This window comes from Microtus oregoni, unplaced genomic scaffold, assembly GCF_018167655.1.
Source record: "Microtus oregoni isolate MIOR12 unplaced genomic scaffold, Mior012 000005F_ref0000423, whole genome shotgun sequence".
NCBI lineage: Eukaryota > Metazoa > Chordata > Mammalia > Rodentia > Cricetidae > Microtus > Microtus oregoni.
The window spans coordinates 52,341,548-52,352,195 of record NW_024543064.1 but is presented as its reverse complement, the minus strand read 5'-3'; the positions used below and the strand labels follow the sequence as shown (position 1 = coordinate 52,352,195).

Genomic DNA, 10,648 nt, shown 5'->3' with positions numbered 1-10,648 from the left:
GGTTATCTTGATGGCATGCCATCAACATTCTCAGTGAACACAAGAGTTTTCACACCAAAAAGAGGGAGTAGGATACACAGACACTTTGGAACGCTATTTCGTTTTGCTCTCTGAAAATGGCTTAGCCCCATTTAAAATGAAATCAGTCACAACCTGTGATTCCGTGAGCGCTTCTTTGACTTAGGCAGTATGTAAGGTCCATGTTCCTTAGGAAACACATTTCTTGGTCATGTCTTCAAATTAAAAACATATTTGTTTCCATTGAATGCCCAGGAGGCTTGGCAGCGGTTCCTCCTTCGTCTAGGGGTCTCAATCCACCGGTACTGTCGTGGGATCGGTGAGGACGCTGGAGAAGCTGAGCATGCACCCGCACAGGTGCTCACCAGGAGAGAGGGAGGGAGGCACCTTGAGCCACCCACTCCTATCACCCTTTGGCCACCCCAGCCCGCGCAGGCGCGCTCTCCTTCCTCCCCCCCCTACCCCTACCCCAGCCCCGCCCTCACCGCACCTGCCAGGTCACAAACCTCCGCCCACCCACTCCTGCTCCTCTCTGCCGCCCGGGCTTGCCCCTCCTTGATTGGCCAAGAGTCCGCTGGAGCGCGTCCAATCGGCAGCCCTCCTGCGCGACCTCTTCCCGCTCCTCCCGCCCCGCCGGCCTCGCGGGCGCCCAGCTTCTTTGTGACTGGTGCTCGCGGAGGTCACTCAGCGCGCGGTGAGCGATCGGCGGGCGGGGCCGGCTCAGGTGCCGTGGCACGGGACGGCCGCGGTGGGCAAGGGGGCGGTCGCGCCGCGACGTCGGCGGCGTGAGGCTTCGCGCGCGTAAGCGGCGCGGGCGCCGGGCCTGGCGGCCGAGCTCCGGTGGCGGGCGCGCAGGTCGTTGACGCGGGCCCCGGCTGGGAGGCGCGTCCGTCGCTGGGAGCGCGGCGTCGAGGTTCTCGGACCATGGAGGACCCGCAGCCGCTGCCACAGCCGGAGCTGCCGCTGTGTGACAGCCTCATCATCTGGGTGAGTGTGATCCGTGCTCGCCGGCGAGGCCCCCCGCGGGGCGGGCTGAGCGAGGGAACCTGCGACTGCCACGTCCACCTGTTCCGCAGCCTGTCCGAGACCGGGCTCTCCACCCAGCCACAGCGCCCCGTGGCGCACAGGTGGCTAGGAGACGCTGGCCACCTCGGTTCCCAGCTTGCTGTCCCTTTGGGCCCACACAGCACGAACGGTGTAGACACGGCTGCAGAGACATGCGGGAGCTCTTTTTCTTTTTTTTTTTCTGTGCCTTCCTTTTCCTTCTCAATACCTTTTCTTTTTTAAAGTAAAAAAGATTTGGCGTTTTTTTTTTTTTGTTGTTGTTGTTTGCGCTTGATGCATGTGCAGGATTCATTGGTGCAGACTCGATGGACCACTGGCTCTGTCCTCGGATTCCAGTGAGCACAATGGTTTCTAACCTGTTGGAATTGCCTAGATATGACAGAACTGGCTTCCAGGTGTGATTCCTAGCCCTTTGTTGTGTTAGGATAATCCTTGACGTCCCACAAACTACTGTTGATGACTTAGAGCTCACCCCAGTTGTGTAGACTTGTGGAGGACAGTCTGTCTGATTGGAATGTAAGTAGACTGGATCAGGAGGATTACATTCTCCAGAAGATTGGCTGGTTGTCTCCTAACGTGAGCAAATCCAAGGGACAAAAGGGAAAGAGCTCTGAGCGTGTGAAATATAAAGTAACTTTTGCACTTTGGACTTCAATGACAAGTATTACGTAGAAAGCCAGTAGCTGGGATTTCAGGATTTAAAGCACTTAGATCTTGTCAATCTGCGTAGTCATTTAAATTAGTATTTAGGTTTAGATAATCTGTTTAAGATTGCGGGGGAAGAAGGCGGTATTACTTTAATGATCTGCTTTGTTTAAAAACAAATGGCTAATCATAGGGTGTGTCCAGGTCTCCAATTTTGTGCTCTGGTCGTGACTGAAGTGGTTCTTTATGATGTCACTGACTTCCCTGTCCTGCAGTGAAGTACAAGATTTTCTTAAAACTCTACTGCGATATTTTAAAATGTTACGACCATATCCATTCTTAAAGCAGTATTTATTAACTTCGTACTTTGTGCTAGTCTCTTTGGAACCAGAAGGCAAAATTCCCCAGGATCTGAAAAACTATGAGCCAAATAAGGAATCACAGACAGGGCGCTTGGTTGCCAGTCGCCAATTGGCTTGGGCAGTGCTCTCCCAGGCTGCTGTGTACTGCGGGAAATAGAATGATTGACAAATTGTCACTGTCTTGTGGTCACACTTATGGCTAGATGTACACTTCTTCTTAACACTGTAACAACAACCAGGTAGTGCTACTTCTTCTTAGGAAGCTCCATGCAGATACTACTTGACTCTACTTTGAACTGAATCTTGGCTTTTAGCCGGAAGATTACCTCTCCTTATCTTTGGATCTAACTTTACAACCTATTCCCTTCTAACTCTTCTAGATCTTGTTTTATCATTTATTTTCCTTGCTGCTTCTGCTGCCCATCCCCCAGTTGAATGAGGGGGTCTCTGCAAGTGCTCTACTAACGTAGCCGAATCCTCAACCTCCTTTTTACTTAAGATGCCCAGGTTAGCCTTGAACTCACTATGGCTGACAAGTCTTTCTGAAGTTATCTAGTAGTTGACTGCTGGGCAACAGAACTCTTGCCTGATCTGCTTTGGCTGTGACACTAGAAGAAAGGGTACTCACTAAGCTCTCAGTCTATTGAATTAAAATAGAGTTGTCTTGGCTCTGCCCTTTAGGAATGGTATTCCACTATTAACTGGTATAGATTTCTTGTTCTGGATTTTTAGTTGCATCGTGGTTTAAAGAAGAAGAAATCATAGGGAATGAGCCCCCAAATCAGAGAAGAGTCATTAGTTGTAACTAATACACATGAACTCTTTTGTCTGTAGCCTGAGGGGAAGTAAGTAGTAGAAAACACACATTTGTCACATTGTCTTTAGCCAGGAAGGTGTTCCCAGATATGCAAGTAATTTTGTGTTTGAGAAGAACTAACACAGTTGATAAGATTGAAGGAAAAGCAGGTTGCAGTGGGGCCAAGGCGTGCAGGTGAGCAGCTAGCTGGCTGGAAGGAGTGTGACATTTTACAGCAGGACTAGGCCCTACCTGAAGCAGAAGAATCATCAAGAGAAGCTGGCTAGGTGAGGGTTGTCTCTTTTGGTAATTCTTTAAGTGTAGGTTTTATGATTTGAATGTTTCTTTTAAGTAGTTCTCAAAATGTACTGCTACTTAGAAAATACAAAGTCAAAGGGAAAAATAGAATAATTTACATAACAGGGAATGAATGTAAAGTTTGAATAAATGTTTTCAGGTTTCATTCTGGTTTGTAGTGTTGTGATGTTGTTTTTACCTTTTATTTTTAATTCAACTTTCACGAGTATCTAAGAGTATTATTGGGCCAGATTATTTTAAGAATTCCTTTTTTAAAATTTTGCTAAAATTTTAAGAGGTAAAAGAAAGTAAAAGCAAATATATGTGCAATCTTAGAATATTACCGATCAAATTATATTTAGAATTTTTTTATTTTTATTTTATGTGTATGAGTATTTCTGTGTCTATGTGCACACATGTGTCCATATGTGTGTACACTACATGCTTGCCTAGTGCCAAAGGGGGCAGAAATGGGCATTGTATCCTCTCAGATGAGTTAAAAAGATGGTTGTGAGCTGACATTTGGGTGATGGGAATTGAACCCTATTCTTATAGAAGAGCGGCCAAGGCTCCTGCTCTTGTCATCTTGCCAGTCTCATTTAAAACAAATTTGTTGTTCTAGACTATAAAGCCTTTCAGTTTACCCAAGAGAAATTACATTGTTACCCACTTTCATTTGCAGTTGGGAGAAGTTGATATTGATTTAAACATAGTGCAAGGAGGCAACTCCATGACCTAGATACACCTTATATGTATGTCCACATTGCTTTTTCAAACGTCTAAAATTATGTTCAGTTATTGCACAACATAGGGCAACTTGAGGGAGCTTCTTCTCCATGTGAGTTCCAGGAACTGAACTCATGTCAAGGTTGGTAGCAAGTGAATTTTACTGCTGAGCCATCTCACTGACTCCTATCAGGATTGTTCTGCCTGATATTCTAAAATTGATCTTTTAAAGCCATTCACCATATCCATTTTGTAAAATATTGATGATATATCTTTAAGTTAATATGAAAAGTTAGCATGTAAATACAAAGTGTTGGCCAATGTTTTCCTTTTAAAGATATTGCGATTCTCTTCCCTGCATATCCACTCAGTTGCAAACTTCTTGTTGCACATGTCATACAATCCATTCCTCCTGTATTCTGAATTCACATTATATGTGTCTTGGTGCTGCCCATTTTATGAACTCATCTCCTGTCACAAGCACATAGATATTCTGTATCTCTATTGCATCTCTGTCTTACCACTTCTTTGTGATTCCTTATTTCTCTAAAGCCAACACGTAGAACTGCTGTGGACTTTCTGACTTCATGTGTCTGGAGGTTTGAGCATGTATTATCCCTGTTCAGGAAAACTTAACTTGTCCAGATTATGTTTGTAACCACTGAGCACAGAACCTTGTGCAGATGCTGATGTAATTATGTTCCCTCCTTCACTCAGTTTTCCCAGCAGTCTTCTGTGGTGGAAACTTTCCAGTTCTTTCCCATTACATAGATCGTTGTTCTAAGGATAAAATGTCGTCCTGACTCCTGCCTGTCTCTTCACTCCCCTTGGTTGACATTCTTTGCCCATCCTCCTTAAATAATACTAGAATGCATGCTCCTTAAGAAATGGCAGTTTTCACTTGTATTTGTATGATAAAAATACTCATTTTCTGAAGCTTCCATCCTCAAGCCCTCTCATCCAGGATCTTTTTACAAGGTGTTTCTAAATTACAAATTTTAAATGAATTATCTCTTTTTTCTCCTTTCAAAAATAATTCATGTATACTGTAATTATGAGCTAATCATGTCTCAACATGACATGTGCCTTTCACTTTCTTATAATTCTTAGTGATAGCTGTTTTGAGGGAGAATGCAGTGATTTTCCCTTGTAATCTCATACCACAGTGCACCACATCAAGTAGGAGCTCAAGAAGGCATCTCCACGGGGTTTCAGAGCAGTCATTGCTGGCTTTAGCCTTCCCATTCCATCTCTCCTTTGTACTAGAAAAACAGGGACAGCTTTGTTGAATCTTAAAATGCACAAACACATTGTGAGTTATGCTGGGATGGAATTCTGTGGGCTTTGATAGTTAATTGGTGATCCTGAGGCTAGTAAGTGAATAGTGAAGGGAATGAGTAATGTACAGGAAAGGAAATCATAATACCTTTAAGTATGGGTAGAGATTCGATTTCTATACATTTATATGATCCGTTTTAACTGTTACATTACTTTATAAAATTTTTCCTATTTTGTATTTGCTGCTTTGAAAAGGATGCCAGTATTCTTAAAGTACACATGAAACATTAAAAATTACATTAACTTATTTTTTTTATTGTGTTTGTGTAGTTGTTTGTACGGCTGGAGTGTGGAGGTGAGAGAACAGCTCGCAGGAGCTGGTTCTCTACCACATGACTTCTGGAGAGTGCATCTTATCAGCCTCATAAACATTTTCAAAATCAAGATTAAATGTTAGAAATAGCTGAAGCATTCTAGATTGGAACAGCTCAGCTGCCTGTCTCTGTGGCTAATTGTTGGACAGTCCAGTTTCTTTCAGAGCTCATTTATATGGTATTAAGTAGTTTTAGATCTTAATAGTTTTAGCTTTTATTTTTCTATCAAGTAACTTCAATGACATTTTAACTAGTACTTGTTCAGTTATCTTAATGTTCTCCTTATAGTAGATTCATCTGAGAGTTTGTATTATTCAGAAGTGCTGAATAATTTCATACATAGCACCATGTTCTATTAGGCTTGATTTTATGTACAAATGTGTTTGTTATAAAAATTTTACACAGCTATAGAAACACAGTCTTCCATCTGTATAGTTGCTATTTCTTTATTTTGTATTGTAGGGATAGCCCAACAGTATGGTGATTTGTTTTGTGTCATTTTAGCTGCAGACATTCAAGACTGCCTCACCCTGTCAGGATGTCAAACAGCTGACTAATGGAGTGACCATGGCACAAGTTCTTCATCAAATGTGAGTAGTGACCAAAGACCTCATAGGAATGGACATCCAGCAGCAGCTAGAACACTTCTATAAAGGTGACTGAGAGTTCATCCTATCCAGTAGACATAGTCAGATATATGGCACCAGGACATTCTTGCAACTAGGGAACAAGACCATTTTACCACCTCATGATTTCTTGCTTGTTTATTAAGATTCATTTTAACCAAATGATCGATAAAGATTCATATATCGTTGTATCCCACATAATCACACAGAAACATTGCTTGGCCTATTAGCTGAGGCTTCTTACTAACTATCTCTTTCATCTTAAATTAACCCATTTCTACTAATCTGTGTATCACCACAAGGCTGTGGCCTACTGGTAAGATTCTGGGGCATCTGTCTCCTTCAGCAGCTACATGGCGTCTCCACGACTCTGCCTATTCTCTCTCTATATCTCTGTTGTTCGGATTTCCTGCCTGGCTTTATTTATTCTGCCCTACCTTAGGCCAAAGCAGCTTTATTCATCAACCAATAAAGCAGCATATCTACAGAAGGACATTCATCCCATATCATATCGCTCAAGGGGAAAAGGCTAAATGATTGATATACTTGCATTCATTTTCTACAAGTGTAGATTGTTCTTTTGAGGACTCTTTACATGGACATTCTTTCTTTGAGATTTTGAATTTGGAAAATGAACTATAATAAAAATCTAATACTGAAATAATAGTAATTATGAGTCCACCAATAATCCTGTTAATTTTATGGACTTTGAAGTTACAAAGCATGGACAAGGCTTGAATAGTTAAGATTCTGGCCTTGGGTATATTAATCTACACTAAACAGTATTTAAAAATTGTGAGTTCAGAATTGGCCATTTGCACTATTGAGGATACAGTTTATATTGTTGACTGTAATCCTAATCCCTGGACTATGGTTGGGAAATATTAAGAAATAATAGATTTAAGAATGTTTAATATAACTATTTAAAAAGAGACCAGACTCCTGTTTTGACTTTATTGTTATCCAGTCAGAGATTATTATATTGACTTCTTCCCACCATCTACAAGATGAAACTGACTTGAAAAACTCTATAGTTGGAGCCACAAAAATCTTTATGCCATTCCTAGAAAAACAGCTTACAATTATTTTAAAATCTTAATAATTTGGTATTATCTCATTTGAATATTCAGATTTTATAGTTAAAGCATGTTAACATTTTCTTCAGTCATTGAAAAGTACTCCTTAACTTCCCAGTTTTCTTAAAATGTTGCAGGGAGGATACTCGTTTGTTCCCCGCCAATTAGCCCCAAAATAATCACACAGAAACTGTATTAATTAAAACACTGCCTGGCCCCTTAGCTCTATCTTTTTATTGGCTAACTCTTATATTAATTTCAACCATTTCTATTAATCTGTATATTGCCACGTGGTAGTGGCTTACCAGCAAAGATTCGGCATGTCTGACTGGCGTCTCTCTGATTCTGCCTTCTTCCTCCCAGCATTCTGTTTAGTTTTCCCTGCCTAGCTCTGTTCCCCTACCGCTCTGCTATAGGCCCAAAGCAGTTCCTTTACTAACCAAATGAAAGAAACGCATAGTATTCCTCATTGTCCGCTAAGTTCAGCTAGATTGCAGTGGGTTTTTGATCCTACTGCACGTACTGGCTTTGTGGGAGCCTAGGCAGTTTGAATGCTCACCTTACGAGACCTGGATAGAGGTGGGCAGTCCTTGGGCTTCCCACAGGTCAGGGAACCCTGATTGCTCTTCGAGCAGATGAGGGAGGGGGACTTGATCGGGGGAGGGGGAGGGAAATGGGAAGCGGTTGTGGGGACGAGGCAGAAATCCTTAATAAATAAATAAATTTAAAAAAAAAAAGAAAGAAACGCATAGACAGAAGTGTAACACCCAATTCTGTGTTACACCCTCGGTACAGTTTGCATGCCACTGTACCGTAAGCGAGTCGGACAAGGGCCTAGAGATTGAAAGAACACACAAAGAGACCTGGGTCATTCGAAAGGAGATCAGCCGAATGCCGTTTATTCAACTTTGGGAAATCCTTATATACCGAGCTGCTGCACAGGGATTTCCGCCCAGGCAGGTGGGAAATTACTATGCCAAAGATGGAGTCAACAATGCCCTACAGCTAATCACCAGGCGGGACAGGGGAAGCACAGGAACAAATAGAATGCTTTAGTTAGCTGACCAGAAACTGTCCTCAAGATGCACCCTAGGAACAAGGATAGACCAGGGCCCTACACAGAAGGACCTCCTACATTAAAATACTTCTTTCATTTTATTTTGTTTTAAAACTTTCTACTTGACCAGAGCCAACATGGTACTTCTTGATTTGAGGATGCCATCATTGCTTGATGAAGGAATGTGTGTCTCGCTGCTTTCATTGTAATAATTTTTGGCTGATCGGAATAAAAGATATCTATTCATTCAATTAACGGTGCTATGTGAAGACATCAACCCCAGCTAAGACCCTAAACAATAGAGGAGAGGGGGGCCTGATTTTGACTTGCCCTGTAGTCAGACTGATGAGTATCTTAAATGTCACCATAGAACCTTCATCCAGCAACTGATGGAAACAGAGACAGAGACCAGCAGTGGAATACTGGGCTCAGCTCCCTAAGTCCTGTTGAAGAGTGGGAGGAGTGAGAATATGAGCAAAGAGGTTAAGACCATGATGGGGACACCCACTGAAACAGTTTACCTGAGCTAATGGGAGCTCACCAACTCCAGCCAAACAAGGAAGGAACTAACATAGGTGCAAACTATAGTCCCTCTGAATGTGTGTGACAGTTGTAGGGCTGGGACAGACTGCGGGTTCACTGGCAGTTGCACCAGGACTTATCCGTACTACTGGCTTTTAGAGAATCTATTCTATCTGTTCCATTTTAAGGGCACTAGTCTTATGGACCCATTCTAAGTTAATAAGATCTTTTCCTACTTTGATTGATACTGTGAAGACTTTATTTCCAAATAAGGTCATATTTATAGGTACAAAGTTAAAACTGAAATATATCTTTTTGGAAAATGTGGTTCTATATACTGCTACCAAAAATGAATCCATTCCCCCACTTTGTCGGTTGACCAGCCATGTAATATATGTTTTTATTGTCTTTCACTGGATGACTTTTGCAAAGAGGAATGTGGTATAGAATTAAAATATTCAGGCTTTAATCATTTTTCATTGTGCAGTTAAATGATAAACCATGATAGCCAACATCTGAGTATTTACCAAGTATATCATTATAGGTCCCATTATATGGGTTATTTGTGTGTGTGTATGTCTGTGCTTGTGCAGTTATCTGTTGTGTGCTTATGGAACTCAGAGGTCGATGTTGAGTATTTTCCTTTATCATTCTCAACCTTATTTTTGAAACAGGATAGTCTCTGATCTGGAACTCACCGTTCTGGCTGTCCTGGTTGGCAGTGAGCCCCACTCCATAGCCAGCGCTGGGGTTGAAGACATGTGCTGCATGCAGCTTTCCCATGGGTGCTGCAGATCTGACTCAAGCCCATGCATTTATGAACTGAGCTGTCTTCCCAGCCCTCATTCAACCTTTTTATTTATAAGCTGTGTATTTACTATTTTTATGTCCAGTTTATCCATGAAAACCAAAGGTGTAGAGAGCTACTTTCAGAAGTGAAACAATAAATTGTAAGGCTGGGATTTGTATTAGCTTAGTCTGACTCCAAGGCCAGTGTTTTTATTCAGCAGTAACAGTAGAAATCCAGTACCTCAAGTCTTTCTGATAGAATCTTATTCAACAATAGTCTTGGGGCATCAATAGATGACAATACAGTTTTTATTAGTAAGTAGAAATATAATTACTCCCTTAAGTTAGCTGCTAAAATTCTTGAAGATGCATCCTGGATGGAATTAAACATATTGGAATGATTTTTGCTTAGTTTTCATTAGAAAATAATTGGATTGTTTTTATTTTTCATTAGCTCATTTCCTCCTTTTGGTGTTTCTTTAGTATCAAGATCAAGTTCTGATAAGTGTATAAAAGAAAACAAAAACTATCAAATCATATATATGATGTGTCAGAGCAAAAAAGTATAAAATGTCTGAGGTTGAACATCAGGTTTAACTAGTGGGAAGATTATTAGCTCAATGTTAATGGTTACCAAAGAGTGAATTTCCTTGTAAGAAGGCTAAAATTAGGTAGGTTGTTATGGAGAAAGAAAAATTTAGTAGCTTCATTTAAATTACTGCTAATCTCACTAAGGATAGATTTTAAACTATGAATACTTCATACTGTGGTTCAGTTTTGTTTTTCATGTTACAAAAACATTTTAAAGTTTAGCTTTTATATTTTTGTTTTAGTGACGTAGCCTGGTTCGACGAATCTTGGTTAAGCCGAATTAAAGATGATGTTGGTGACAACTGGAGAATAAAGGTACGCAGACATGAATGGGTGGGTCATACATGGTGCAAGCAAACAAGCGAAGCTCCACACAGCGGTTCTGATCTCAATTGATTTTTTAAAAATTAATTCATGAGGGCACTT

General features: G+C 41.3%; 1 protein-coding gene across 1 annotated transcript in view; it reads left to right on the top strand.

Moving 5' to 3' along the window:
- The first annotated feature begins 700 nt into the window (after positions 1–700).
- Hook1 (hook microtubule tethering protein 1) overlaps positions 701–10,648 on the top strand; it is a 45,941-nt gene continuing 35,993 nt past the window's right edge. Inside the window, exons 1-3 of the mRNA XM_041652066.1 lie at positions 701–1,005; positions 6,066–6,151; positions 10,465–10,537. Coding sequence (XP_041508000.1) covers positions 943–1,005; positions 6,066–6,151; positions 10,465–10,537 — 222 coding nt within the window. The 5' untranslated portion in view covers positions 701–942. The remainder of the gene's footprint in view (positions 1,006–6,065; positions 6,152–10,464; positions 10,538–10,648) is intronic.